General features: G+C 38.7%; 1 protein-coding gene across 1 annotated transcript in view; it reads right to left on the reverse strand.

Moving 5' to 3' along the window:
• Positions 1-15,478, reverse strand: part of cfap57 (cilia and flagella associated protein 57) — a 36,318-nt gene extending 20,840 nt beyond the window's left edge. The window contains exons 1-8 of the mRNA XM_034121849.1: positions 15,311-15,478; positions 5,577-5,890; positions 4,583-4,830; positions 4,073-4,262; positions 3,852-3,998; positions 2,768-2,904; positions 2,032-2,197; positions 391-504 (exon numbers count right to left, since the gene is read on the reverse strand). Coding sequence (XP_033977740.1) covers positions 391-504; positions 2,032-2,197; positions 2,768-2,904; positions 3,852-3,998; positions 4,073-4,262; positions 4,583-4,830; positions 5,577-5,890; positions 15,311-15,467 — 1,473 coding nt within the window. The 5' untranslated portion in view covers positions 15,468-15,478. The remainder of the gene's footprint in view (positions 1-390; positions 505-2,031; positions 2,198-2,767; positions 2,905-3,851; positions 3,999-4,072; positions 4,263-4,582; positions 4,831-5,576; positions 5,891-15,310) is intronic.
• Between the last annotated feature and the right edge of the window lie 233 nt (positions 15,479-15,711).

Here is a 15,711-nt window from a genome sequence, read left to right on the forward strand (position 1 = left end):
TTTTAGAGATGTGGGTACGGAGGAAAAGAGAGAGGGTTTTGTTTTTCATGACATTGGTCATGGGAAAGGGCACAGGAAGAGCGAGAGCAAACCATTCGGACCAGATTCTACAGATGCTAACAGCTTCATCAACTCACTGGCAGATTCAACCTTGGTATTGTACAAACTCTTATATTAAATATCAAACCAAACTGCATCCAACAACCGGAAAATGTGCAGTTTTTTGTCTGAGTAAAGATCCCTCTCTACCCTCACCTGTGAAATAATGGCAACCATAATAAAGGTAATTGGAAAACCTAAATTGCCATTACACTGAGTTGAATGAAGAAAAAGACATAGAACTTTAATTTGTTGACACTTACTTGAAGAAAGTAATTCTGCCTGACTCACCTTCCCATTGTGGCCCTTCAGATTGAGGATGTTCTCGAAAGAGGTGACGGAGTAGATGTGGATGACGTTCCCATTGACAGCTGCAAACATGTGTCCACCGTGACTGAAGGCACACTAAGACGTGGAGAGAGAGAAAGTGAACAAGGAGGCCAAAAGAGCATCAAATGGTTTTACTGTGTGACAATCAGAATCAAGTTTATTGCCAGGTACGTTTACACATACAAGGAATTTGCTTTGGTATCTGGTGGTGCGAACATAAACAATGAAAATACAAAATAAGTTGCAAAGTAGGTAGGAAGGTAGTATTTTTAAGAAACAATTTAGCCTTAAAAAAGGATGCTCAAGACAAGTATTTACACCAAATGTAAATGTAACTATCCAAATAACCTAGGAAGCTTAAAAACAAAACCACTTAGGGCAATGACTATATATGGTTAAATACTGTGAATTATATTTTAAAGTGGAGGGCTGTGCAGACGTGTGCAAAGTGTCATCACACGTTACTGTGATGGAAACCTCTGAAGCAATGGAGACTCAGAGAGACACGAGGAGAGCATAGATGTATAATAAGAACTGGATACAGCGTGGGAGGCGGGGCCGCGTTCATTCCTATGAGAGTTACTCGTTGGCGCATGAAGACAAAATGGCCCAACTTTTGAGAGAGCGAAACGTCACGAAAGTATTCATATAATCCGTTCTTATTGTGCATCCATGGGTAAAGGTAAAACTCATGTAGTACTGAACACGTCACATGAACGTGCCGGGCGGCGCGGTCCCGTGGGTTAGATCCGCGTTCATAATGCCGAGGAAAATAACTCTCAGAATAACGTTATTAGCGCATTTTACAACTTGATGACCGAATGTTTTTAATAAGGGCTATACAAACGTTCATACTGGGTAGTTTATTTAGTTTCAAACAAATTATGCAACGATTTACAGACGTCTCTTTCCCAATATTAGTCAATGGGAAAAAGTGTTTCCGGGCCCAGCGACTGATACGGAAGTGTAGTACCGCCGTTTGGCCACAACAAATATTTTCCTCAGAGTCCGGCGCACTTCCTGGGGGCTTGGAGGAGAGCAGGAACCTTGATGGAAAACACTGATGGTTTATCGTCAGTTATCCAAAGAGCCTCGTCATTTAGAAGATGCATTCATATAAACAACATCACCGTAGTGTAGCACAAACAATAACATTGCACCGTCTCTTATTGGCCTCAAAAACACAGCGGCTGCCAAACTAATTCTGAAGATCTCTACCCCAGATAAATGTATTTAGCTAGTTCTGAGAGAATAATCAACACTGTGCATAACAAGAAAAAGCACTATAATAACACCTCTATCAGCTGACTCCAACAGGCAGGAATCTGTTTGCAACTTACAAATTATTTATCTAATATATCATATTCCAATTACTTGTATATAGACTCTCCTTGCACTATTTATATTCTATTTTATTTGTATTTACTATTTGATCTGTTTTATTGTGTTGCACTGTTGGAGGAGCCTAAGATTTTCATTGATATATCTACACTGTAGCTACGTACACATGACAATAAAAGCCTTGAAACTTGAATCTAGGGAGACTGAGAGCACAGCAGCGAAAGGTTGCAGAAAGGTTGCAGGCCTGCAGACGTAACCCACCTCTCTGCAGCCGCGCACAGCGAACTCTTTGAAGGTTCGGATGTCATCGATGAGCAGGTTCATCAGCCGGAGTTTGTCTGAAAATCCCACCAGGATGAAGAGGCCGGTCGGATGCAGAGCCACGCTGAGCGCCTCCTCTGGGAACTCTTTGTAGAGCTCCAGCACTCTGGGGACAAATCAAGGAGAGACACAGCAGAGTATTATACCAGTTTGTCAACTGCTTAAAAATCAAAACGGCTCCACCTGTTAAAAATCTGCTCAAAGATTGTTGGTCCACCCTGTCAAAGACTTTATGACTCAGCAGACCATAATAACCTGTGAGGCTGTCCAACAAGATCATCTGGGACCCAAAGCATGCTCTGAACAGAGAATAGGAACTGCTACCATCTAATGGAGATCAATAAAATCAGACTGAAGCATCCTTTGTGCTCCAGTCAATCCTCTCAGTAAACACAGAGCTGAATCCAGATCAAATGAGCAGCTTTTCTCTCAGTGATTGTGCTGTTATGTTAAATGTTTGTTGTTTGTGTCTTGATATTTGTCTGTTGATGTTACACATGGAGCTGCAGTGATGCAAGTCACATTTCAGACTTGATCTGACCATTAAAGTGTTATCGTATCGTATCTTATCTCTATGTTTGCTGCATTTTGGGGTGTTAATGAAACAGCAAAAAGCTCGTGAACATAAGACTGGATAAAAGAGACTTGGTTTGGTTGGTTTGTGAGGGTCTCTTACTTTGTTTCGTAGTTCCAGATGCGCACAGAGTGGTCCAGAGAGCTCGTGGCTGCCAGAGGCTTTCTGATGCAGACGGATAAACCAGTGATGGACTTTGAGTGGAAGGACTGCGACAGGAACTCAAAATGAGGTTCCTCCTGATGGATAGGGTTATTATAACATGATTTCAAGTCAAGGGGAAGTGTTTTTTATGAGGAGAACATGATGGAAAGAAGGACAGTAAAGGAGGACAATGGGCTGAATGTGGCAACGAAGCAATGGATGGGATGTAAGAAAGACTTTAAATCTGTTTCATGCTGAAATCGCTAGGTGTTTAGGTCAATTTGCTGTTAAGAATAACATTGTAAAAGAAAAGTCAAAAAGTATTACAAATGGCAATTTAATTAAAATAGTTAATTGGTGACGAGTTTACATCCAACTGCACCTTATATTCTACCTCATACCGTTTTTATAGAACACATATTAATTTCTAGTTTTGTAATTATCAACTGCACTGATAAATACATGTGCAATAACTTACTGACTTGTTTACATGTTGTACTGCCTTGACCGTATTGTTCTTGTGTTTGTATGGTAATGTTGTTTTGAAGCGTACTGTTCAATGTATCATAGGTCCAATTTATAGTCACTTTATATATTATATATTAAAAGTTTTAGCTTGTATTGTCAAAATGATACTTATACTGTCTGTTATGTGTGATTGCACCATCGGGAATGCTTTGAATTTCGCTGTATTCTGTGTAGTGACGATAAACAGGAATCTAATAAGATAAGATAAGATAAGATATGATGGTACTTTATTGACCCCAATTTGGGAAATGTTTGTGTTGCAGCAGCATAAAAAGACATGGCATTGTACAATACAAATTAAAATACTAGAAATAAACAAGCAAGTAGTATTAATCTAATCTCATAGTGGTGGGTGGAGGTTTTGGAGGAGGACATCATAGCAAAATTATCCTAGTAGTAAAATAGCCCTTCATTAATAAAACGACAACAAATGTTTGACACGGGTAGAAAAGATTGAAGTGTTTTAGATCATAGCAATAAGGACGGTTTTAGTTTTTTTCACAAACAACGTCACCTTGTTGATGTCCAGAGAGGACAGGCTGAAGCTGTACAGCTGTCCTCTGTCGGTGCTGAGGACCAGAGTCTCCTCTGATGGACTCAAACACATCGTGTCAATCAGCTGACTCTCAGCCGGGGTCAGATCACTGCTGTCTGCTGGGATCTGAAGGACAACAACACACATATAATCACTTGGAAACACACACAGTAACACTGTTAACCTGCTTTGACACGTACCCGTATGTCTCTGGTCCTTCTATAACCGTCCTCCTGTGTCTTTTCAAAGAGACAAACAGTGCCGGCACCATAGGAGCATATAAAGCCTTTAGAGTAAGACAAAATGGCTGTGATGCGAGGAACAGAGACACCTTCATCCACATCAGAGTCTTTCATCTTCTTCATGGCCACTTGTCTGAGCAGGGAATTACTGAAAGGGAGAAAAACAAAGTGAAGGAAACCAAAACCATAGTGGAGTGGTTTGAATATAAGAACAGTGACATAAGGACTACCATTTTCCAGCTTGACATGATGGGCTTTCTTTCATAGATTGCAGCTATATCTTGAGTCTATATTATATTTTTAGTTTGATCTATTATTGGACTTCAACTTGTAATATTTTTGTCCTGTTTTCTTTCTATTAACCCGTTTTCATTTGTATTTCATTGTAAAATGGAGCAACAGTCAGAAGCGAAACTAACCAATGAGTGAATAACCAGTGTTATCACAGTAAACACTCCACCAGCTCACCTGTCTGTTTCCTGCCCCGATGTATTGATCTCTCTCCTCAAATCTCCAGACTCGAACACCAGCAGGCGTCCTGAGTCTGTCCCGGCGATCACTCTCTCCTCCGTCACCCAGCTGTGACACAGGAAGAAGATGGACTCCACTTTGGGGGAGCTGCTCTGCTTCAGGGCTCCTTCTGAGTAACGAAACAGCTTCAACACACCGCCTCCACTCACACACAGCTGCGTGTTGTTGTGAGGGTTGAAGCTGACCTGAAGGGACATCAATTTATTTATTTATTACAGGGTAAGGTTGAATACTCGATTCTGATTGGTACATTTGAATCATTTTAAGGTTTGATATTACTCTCTCTACAGACCGTTGCTAAGGACAATCTGATCATAGGTGGAAAGTACAAAAAAACGGTACTTTACTTATTTCCATTTTATGCTACTTTTTACTTCTCCACTACAATTTGGAAGAAAGTATTGCACTTTTTTACTCACTACATTTATTTGAACAAATTAGTTACTTTGCAGATTCATATCATGAATACAAAATATAAATCAACCAATGAATTATGATGTATTAAGAAAGCATTAAGCAGTGTACAAATATATTAAAGTTAGCCCCAGCTTCACCAGCAGCAAAATGATAACGATAATTAATGGATCATTAATTATAATCCAGTGAGATAATATATATTACTGTGAAAATGGCCAATTTGCTAAATGAGTACTCTTCATTTGGTACTCTATTATTTATGATAAAACATTTTGTATGTAGTACTTTTACTTGTCACAGAGTATTTATACACTGTTGAATCTTACTTTTTTTTAACACAAAAAACGTTTCATGCCGCCAGTAGAGAAGACTATATTTGTTAGCAAAAGCAATAGAATGATTTTTACACAAAAAAAAAAATGTTTTAATAAATATGTTTTGTCCAATCATTGATTTATTCAGGAAGTAGCCGTGCTCATCTCATGGCTGTATCGTTACAGGACGGAGGACTCACCTGGGAAACAGGATTACGGGACGTACTGGTCTTCACTGTTGCCAGGACCTTCTGTTTTTCCCAAAGCCAGAAGATCAGCGTCCAATCAGGACCTCCCGTCTGTCCGATCAGATACTTTGAATCATGAGAGAAAGCCATGCAGACGAACTCTTCAGAGGACGACTCTCCTGCCGTCAGGACCTTCCTCTTCCGGCCCTGCTCGTGCTGCAGGTCGAACACGGTGATGGAGGCTCTCTCTCCGCACTCTGACACCGCCAGGTACCGCCTGTTAGGACTGAGGGCCAGAGCGTGCATACCCTGACTCTTCTCTGAGCCTGAAGGGGGGGGGGGATTGAGAGGGAAAACATGGGAACAATTACTTAGGGATAGGATAAGGTAGGGCTGTGCGATTATGGCAAAAATCATAATCACAATTATTTGGGTCAATAATTGATATCACGATTAATAAATACGATTATTCATTGACTTTGAAAAAATCTATTTATTGAACTTTAAAACAAATACAAATAATAATTTGAACAGTATCTTTGTAACTGTTGATTACCCTGAACGTATAATTCAACTGAAAAACCAATACAAAAATAAACGATACATTTAAATAAATAATATCAAAATAATAAATACCAATAAACAAGATCAACAAATATTTTGGAGCGCACTTTCACAAGCTACTAAACATATATAAATATGATAAATACAAATAAATTAGACCAAAATAAATTAGATCAAATATGTTGCAGTGCACTGTCACAACCTAGCAAAGCTAAATAATTGTTTTCGTAATTGTGGCAGGCCAAAATCGTAATTGCGATTAAAATACGATTAATTGCACAGCCCTAGGATAAGGTTAAGAAAAAGTTATTGTTTTTGAGGCCAATAAGAGACGGTGCAATGTTTAATGTCTGTGTTAGACTATGGTGCAGGCGCGCCGGATTCATTTTAGAAGTGGGGGGGGGCCAAAAAAGTGCGCGAGTATGGCCCAATCCCAAACCACGCCCTACACCCTACCCCTATACACTCCCCCTCCGTGACGGAGTGAACTCCGTGGAGTGACACATGAGGCTCCCTCCTGTCAGATGGATGGAGTAAATACAGCCGCAAGCTTTGGGACAAACTCCCCCCTCTCCGGCAGAAACAGGAAATGCCGTAACTGTATGTAACAACGGTTTCAAATCAGCATCTCTTTGAATTTTTTTTAAATTAATAACTAAAATAAAACTCCAAACATCTTTAATTTTGTTACTTTTTTGTAAAGCTCTTTTAGTTTTAAACCTGATGTTTATAAGCTTCTTAGTTTTTGCAACAGTCTGTAAATATACACAACTTTATAATAAAATGCACACATTTACCTTTTTCTAGACTAAACACAGGTATGATCCTAAGTTAAAAAATATGAGGTTATCATGAGGTTGTTAACATCGCAGTTTATCAGTGGATGTTTGCTGGAACAGCAGCAGCATCCCTAATGTTTTTAAAGATGGCAAGTCGTTTTGGTGAGTTGTTTATTATCTCATGTATGTCGTGAACTAAACTGAAGGCACCACGTACAATATTGCACTTTGAAGCAGCTTCCTGAAGAATTAGGTTCAAACTGTGATTTGTGCAATGCATTGAGACTGCTTTGGGATTGATGTCTTTAAAACGTTTGGCCACACCTGACATTTGTCCCTGTAGAACGGATGCGCCATCGTAGGTTTGCCCTCTCATGTCACCAATGTCCAGGCCGCATCTCATTAACATGTCCTTAATAGTAAGGGTTATTGATTCTGCGTCAGTCTTAGGACAGTCATACATTCCTATGAAGTCTTCATGGACAACATAATCAGCTGATACCCATCGTATAGTCAGAGACAACTGTTCATGCCCGGAGCAATCGCGAGTTTCATCCACAATAACTGCATAGTGTTTTGCATTGCTTTTAATTTCAGTTAATAGAGTGGTGAGAGACTCCCGATACATTTGATTTATTAGTTCATTAATTGTCTCGTGTGATGCATATTTCCCGGTGAGCATGAAGCTGCAAAGCTGCTGCAAAGCTGCTGCTTTGGGGTTCATCTGGCTTCGCTGGTTCTTCTATGATTGATTAAGGACCAGGTCCAGGCTCTGGAGATGTGGATGTCCGGGATGTGACCTTCCAGTTGTTAAAGTGAAGTTTAGATTGACTGTATTTTGTTTTCTTCTGCGCTGATTCTTCTGACATGTTTGCATCTATTATTTCTATCTGGTTAACGGCTGACACACACAGAACAACGTAACAAATAAAGTAAACAACGTAACGGATAAACAAATCTAAGCTTTTTTATTGGTTGTAATGTATATGGATACATTTGAATGGTGTGACAATGTCCTATTTGATTGGGTTAAAATCAAGCGGCAAACTCTGGGGAAGAGCCGGGACGCCAATACGGAAGTGCCACAAACTGCAGTTCATATATTGGCCGATAGGCGATGACTGCAGAAAGGAGCAATTTCCATAGACCCCCATGTTAAAATGCCCAATTTCACAGCAGAAAAAAAACGTTTCTAGCCCTGGCTGCAATACATTTTATTATGTATATAGTTAGATTCCACCTTCATGATTATGGATCTGTGAGTGAATTGTTTTCTAACATGACCCTTTTATTTATATTAGGTCTTAAAGTTTTTGCATAAATTAGGGCGTGGTCACATTGAGTGACAGCTCTGTCAGGTGACTGCTGCTGTTAGCTTTTTGTCTCTCTGCTAGCTGCTCCGTCTCCGTGAAGCTACAGCGACTCTGCCTGCCCAGTTCATCCAGGGAACACAACTTGACCCCGGCCGTGTTTGTTTGTTCTTCATGCTTATACAGTGGCGTTTTTATATGTACAAAAGTGGTGGGGCACAAAAAACTTAGATGTCTATATATAAGCTTCTGCAGTGACGTGCAGTGAGGTTCATGGCTGGTGAGGCACTGGCACTGACTCTTCAGGTTTACAAATATTATATTTTGACCTAAACCAAAATATAATATTATTTTCAAAAGCTTTTTTTGTCTGATGCTTCGATTAATTTTAAACAGACAGTTCAACAAAAGGATACCCCAAAAAATGTAATTTTATCATTTAAATATTGAATTGTTCTCTCTTAGTAAGATCCCATTTTCAATAAAATGGCGGTCTTACCTTGACTTGAAGATGAAGTCCATTTGCCTATCCTTCTGGACAAACATTTCTATTACTTTTTTGTAAAAGTCCTCCTTATCTTCTTGTAGTTTCAAAAGTCTATCATAAATCTAATCCATAGATTTATGATAAAAAAATTATATAAGTAGGGTAGACATGAGGGATGTTATCCGGCTAATCAAAACGTGCATTTATCTAACAGGTACGTTTCCCACAGATCTTATTTCGAGCTATTTTCTAAAATCCTCTGGAGAAATCTCATTGCTTTTTTGTGCTTACTTCCTGGTTTTAGGACGCGCCACTGCAGCTCTCTCGTCTCCTCTTCACACAGCACACTTTTCGCGGCACACGTACTTACAGCCAATCAGCTCTGAATGATTTGAGATGACGTATGGTGGGGATGGTAGCTCCATGCCCCTCTGGTCATTATTTTTTTGCCACACACATTTCATTACAAAATACTCTGAGCATGCGCAGTGAAGTTTTACAGTCACCGTTGACTTCACAGCGAGAGGAAGGGGCATAATCAGGTTTTGTCCCACATGGCTCTAAACAGCTCAATAGGCACACACTGTGACTGTAGACACACTAATTAGAAGAACACAGACTAAACAGCAATGTACAGACGAATCAGATGATTAAACATGATCTTAAAATATATTTATATATTTTTTTATTTATTTTTTTGCATTTTTGTAATCATTATTTGTAATACTTTCTGCTGACACTAGGTGGGGCTGTGCCCCACCTGCCCCTAATGACCAGTCGCCACTGTGCTTATATATGGGACTATTGTGACTCGCTCTGCGGTTTAAAACAGACGGTGCATGAATGCCGTTTTGCGGTAAGTGAAATTCGAGTACTTTATTTATGTGTTTATGATTTCAATCAGCTACGTTAACTTAAAACCATAGACTGTATATATAAAGGTTAAAACGAAATAGACAAGTGTTAAGCGTTAAGTGGGATAATAGAACAAAAGGCTTCTGTTTGAGGTTGATAAAATAAGGTAATCCTTGTAATTTAGAGAGATATTTTATTATGTAGGTAGGAACTTTATGCATCGCTTAGGTTAATTTAAATTGGCTATGCTCAAGTATGTAGACAAGCTAACGTCGAAGTAGTGTATGTGAATCAACCTCACAATAAGATGTGTGTATATTACAATTATTAATGTCATATTTCAAGATGATTACTTAGATATTACAATATGGTTGGTTGAGCTGGAGTTCATTATTGAGCTTACACGTTAACGTCACAGTCACCTGAAGAACGAACCCAAACCTTGTTGTTTTTATTAATTGCATTACCAAATTGGTATCAAATAAACAGTAAGCATTGGTAACACAACTTCCAAAGTTACAGTAAAATAATAAGGATCCTGACTCGGACAATACACAATCCAACATGTTCAACAGAAGATAATAAGTTATATTGTTTGTACACATGGTTCTTTACATATATATCTGTTTGTTTAAAGTGTCCAGGTGATTCGACAGGCTGGACCAGAGAGTGAGAGACAGAACTGGACTCCTCACAGCAGTGAACTTCAGCACAGGTACAATACTCTTTTTTCATACTGTACAAAGAATCAAGAAAGATATTGGTTTAAATAAATGAAGTATTGACTTTAATACACTGCTATACATTCCATTAAACAATACTAAATACTAGATCACCTACACATCAGTGAAGTTGAGGGTTTTTTCCATGCAAAGGGTTACATTTAGATGTTAACAAGCAATATGACTGTCAGCTTTCTAATTTAAGGTATTGAAGGCAAAGATATTTAACGCATAGTGACAACTGCTATTTATCTCTCAATATTGTCTGTAAAAACGTAGTAAAAGTTATTCTTTCAGTGAGACAACAGAGCAAGCTTGTTTTAATAACAGTTAAATATTATTTTGATAATAAAATACATTTCAATGTTGATGAATTTCATACTGTTCATTCATAATCTGATTGTCTTGTAGCTCACTGTTGAAATAAAAAAAAAAAAACATTACAATTACAAAATAATTATATCTACAGCCCCTAAACACAAACACACCTCTTTCATAAATAACACACTTGTTCTGCAATAATATGCTTTATGTTTCCTGTAATTTTTGTTAGGAAAGGACATGCCTGAAAGACACGACTCAGCATCTCCTCTTTCTCCGAGGGTCAAGAAGAACATCCAAGAGGAAAATGAAAAGCTGATGTTATGAGATGTTAAGACCAGTACAGGACATTCACTAAGAAACTATTTTTATTGTGAAAACACAGTCAGCTGATCGAATGCACCTATTTCCCACATCTACACTCTATCAGCTGATTATTTCTATTTGCCTCACTTCATGAGCTTCACAACATGTACCTTGTACCACAGAGTTTGCAACGCAAATAAATGGGGCCAATCTTCAGTCGGATGTGAATGTGTAATCTAACATTTTCAGTAAGAATAATGGACAAAAGGAGTGCAAATACAAATTCAATTTATTGAAATGTGAACCAAAAAGTTAATCAAACATGTTTTAAATAAAAAGCACATATGGACAGAAGGTGTAAACCTATTAAATGTTATAAGTAAACACATTTAGTCAAATAAAGTGACAGACTAGGCCTGATCGGGTGGTATCAGCTATGCATGGGCTCTCTCCATCAGGCTTGGTCCTCCTCGCTGAGGAAAGACCCTGAGTCTTCTCCAAAACCAACAGACAGGACGTCCATCACACGGAGGTTTCTCCTGAAGTCTCTGCAGCTCTCTGGACACCACGCTGTCTCAATCCGTCCACACTGAATATGAGAGGGGAAAAATGAAAATAATAAATGCTTTAGACAATAAGAAATATAAAGTTGACTGTTGAGTTGCTCAGTTTTTTTAGATTGTCATACTATTACTGTATAACTAATATCTCAGGTTGAGAGGCACCTTCAAATAAAGATTGGTCTTTAAAATACATTTTGTCTTTTGAATTGTTTGTCTAAAGTCAAGGATCTAGAACTGGTACTTGTAGTTTTAATGATACAGTCTGGTTATAATGCTGTTTGGAGGAGGGCCCTCACAGGTAAGAGCACTAACTAGCTATCATCACATGTACCTTAGCCTTAACTTAAATGTATTACACGTATAATTAAGTGATGGCAAAATAATAAATAACTAATGTCATGCAAACATATTAATATTTTTGCTTGATTCCAGTGTTTAATTTAGCACATTGGCATACAAACGTTAAGGGGATTTTAAGATTCTGAAGTATTATGCTAAAAACTCAACTTAGATTACTATTTAAGTTTTGCTGAATAGTCTCATGTCCGCTTACATTAGAAACGTACAATGCGACGGGCAACTCTGCAGATGGTGAGCAGTTAGCTTAGCTTGGTAGCTTCAGCTAGCTCTGTTACTTCCAGCCCGGAGGCAGGAGGTCCCGCCTCGGCTCCGCCTCTTGCCCTTATTTGGAGGCAGGCGGGAGTGGAACTCTGACGCCACTGTCGAGCCGTTAGTGGCCGACTCCGCCTACTAAGTAGTGAGGGGAATTCCGGCTCTTCTTGGTGAGCCGGATCATTTGGCTCGGCTCACCAAGAAGAGCCGGCTCTTTCGGCTCCAAACGGCTCTTCAGTTACCACAATATTTATACCTTTTATAATTCAATCAAATGTAACCCTGTTTTGATAATGATTTATATGTGTACACATATCACTTAAATTATTCCAATACATCCTTTGTACTGAAGTATTCAAAAGTAAAAATTACATGTTTAATATCAATTATTTGCTTGTGGCCAATTGTTTTCATTGCATTTACAGACCCTTGTATCTCTCTGATACCACCCCATGAATGCACTGACTTGCTTGTAGAACCACGCTACACAAAGCAGATAGCAACACCTATAAAAACTTAAGCATAGACATTTATAAAAAGGGGCTACTGTATCGACATTTTAAAATTATATTTAAAGAAAAGGCCCTGATAAAACAGCAGGGCTCTATTTCAGTATTAACTATAGAAAAAAAGACAGCAACAGCTGAAATAAAATCTTTGCTGAGCCCAAGGATAATCATAATAAATAAATAACATAGTGAAAATAAATATATTGCAATGCTTAGTAGGCTACAGCAGCATCCAACCGTCTCTAATCATAAAAAAACAATACAAATAAATGTATTGCAATGCTCAAAACAGCAGCAACAGTCTCTAATCCTTGGATATTACATGCCACTGCATGCATGCACGGAGCAGCTGTAGCGCGGAGATCATCATATCATTCTGTCTTGTATTACTTAACAACAAATAACAAAAACAAAAAAACGGCTCGTTCGCGGGCGCGAGCCGGCTCCCGTCGTTCACTTAAAAGAGCCGGCTCTTTGAGCCGGCTCGTTCGCGACTGACACATCACTACTACTAAGGGCTTCTCGGCAACTCTGCAGAATTCTATGGGTGACGTCACGGACCCTACGTCCATTTATATATACAGTCTATGGTTAAAATGTACATATTCTTCCTGTTATGTCTGCCTGCTTTATTTTACCTAATGCAAAGTGACCTGCTCCATCGAAATCAGAATCAGAAACAGGTTTATTGCCAGGTAGGTTCACACATACTAGGAATTTGACTTTATGTCATGGTGCATACATCAAATATAAAAAACAAGAAATCTAATATAAAACAAAAAATCTTTTACACCGTAATAAAATACAGTTAAATAGCAATGCAAATTAAATAAAGCAGTAATTTTTTTACATGGAAATAGAATGCTATGAATGAATTTTAGAATATAAACTGAAAGGCGAAATAAGAATATGTGCAGTAAGGAGTATGAACATTGTGTGCATTAATGTAATGCATAGTCTATGATGTGGCAGAGGTAAAGTGTCGGGGGGGCCACGCCTTGTTGTTGTTTAAGAGGCCGGTAGCGGAGGGGAAGAAACTGTTGCATTGACCCGAAGACACATTTTGAGTTGTATACACTGTTGGAAAGAGGAGATTCCTAGCTTTCTAATGATAGGCTATATCAGGATTGTTTTTGTACTCAAAATATTAAGCAAAATATGTCACATTATATAATGACTGTTAGTCATCATTTTGAGAAAAAGACCTTTAAAGTTTCCTCTTCTCTGGAATCCATCGATCTGATTGATTATTAGCGGAGCAAATGATCAAATTAGTACGGGGGGAAGATATTTTCGTTTGGATTACTGGTCTGGGGGAAGCCCGTATACGTGTGTGTGTTTGTGTAATTTTGCGTTTGTGTGTATTGTGTTTGTTTCCCGGGGAAAACACCGGCTGTTGTTATGCCTGCTGTTACTCCGTCCGTTCTCCGCTTGTAATTATGCCATTACAAGCTTCAAAGTTGTATTTATCATCTGAATTTGCAGAAACAAGTTTAATATTCTGAAAGCCAAGACTTTGTTTATTTGAAATCAGATAAAAACAAACTGTAACGGACCCTGCCGTGTATGATTACTATACGCCTTACATTCATAATTTCAACAGAGGGAGGGGAAGCAGTGCTGGAAGAGCAGAGTGGCGAGTGAGAGCTGTCATTTTCCCTTTACAAAATGCCTGTAGCTAATGAGATTGAATATAACAATCACAAATAACAAAATATACTAGATCAGATCGCGTTTTAGATGCGTCTTTAGAGTAGAGGGGAATTATTGAAACGGGATTTGTACAGGGTTCCGCGGCATCCGCTGCTGCGAAAATGTGGGGCAGGGCTGAAAAGTGGGGGGGCCAATGGCCCCCTGGCCCCCCCGCTTCCGGCGCCCTTGCTATGGTGGTGTTGTTTATATGAATGGATCTTCTAAATTACGAGGCTCTCTGGAAACCGTTTAAAGCATCAAAAAGCATTCATGTCCCAGTCTTTGAAAGTCAGTCAGCAAAAATGTCCCAAATTGTGATCAATAAAGTACATCTTATCCTAACTTATCTTAGCATTTCATACAGCACCGAAGCCTACTTTAAATCCACTAAAGAAATGTATCTGACAGTTTAACAGAGGTGATAGAAGTACTCAGATCTTGTACTTGAGTAAAAGTAGAAGTACTCAGATTGTGTACTTGAGTAAAAGTAGAAGTACTCAGATCTTGTACTTGAGTACAAGTAGAAGTACTCAGATATTGTACTTGAGTAAAAGTAGAAGTACCAGAGTGTAGGAATACTCTGTTACAAGTAAAAGTCCTGCATTCAAAATGTTACTCAAAGTACTCTCATCAAAGTAGCGACAGTAAAAGTAGTCATTGTGCAGATTGGTCCATTTCAGAATAATATATATGATATGTTTTATAATGATTGATCATTAAAGTGTTCTCAAAGCTGGTAAAGGTGCAGCTAGTTTGAATGACTTTGTATACTGCAGGGTAGCTTGTGAATTTACTCCAGGTGGAACTAAAGTCTGATTTAACACTTGATTATATTTCACATCATTCATCCAGATCTGTAAAGTAACTAAAGGTATTAAATACATGTAGTGCAGTTAAAGTACATCATTTACCTCTGAACTGTAGTGGAGTAAAAGTACACAGTAGCAGCAAATGGAAATACTCAGGTATCTACTTACTGTACAGTTTAAAGATGTGTAACAGTAAGTAAACTATATTTTCTCCTACCTGGGATGAACCTCTGAGACCTCCTGGAGGTGTTGTAGCACACACAGGTGTTTCCGCAGGGGAACACCACGGTGTTTTCATCACAGAAACTCACGCTGTTCCTCACTCCTGTCCGCAGCCCGAAGCTGAACAAAGGCTGGGCCACAACTGAGGACATCTTCACTGGACTTTAAAGCAGTTTGTAATGCCTAAACTCACCTAAAAGTTACCGAAATCCACAAAAACTCTCCACACATTCAGACTAACTTAATCAACACATATTAACTTAGCTTTTAATCCAGAGAAAAGCACAGAAAACGGAGTAAAAACAAAACAGGGACAGGTTGGATGTGCTGGTGTGGTTAGAGTCCCGTCGCTAGGTAACCCATGAAATCTCGCGAGAGTTCGTTTATAGTTCCCTC

This window comes from Trematomus bernacchii, unplaced genomic scaffold, assembly GCF_902827165.1.
Source record: "Trematomus bernacchii unplaced genomic scaffold, fTreBer1.1, whole genome shotgun sequence".
Classification (NCBI taxonomy): domain Eukaryota; kingdom Metazoa; phylum Chordata; class Actinopteri; order Perciformes; family Nototheniidae; genus Trematomus; species Trematomus bernacchii.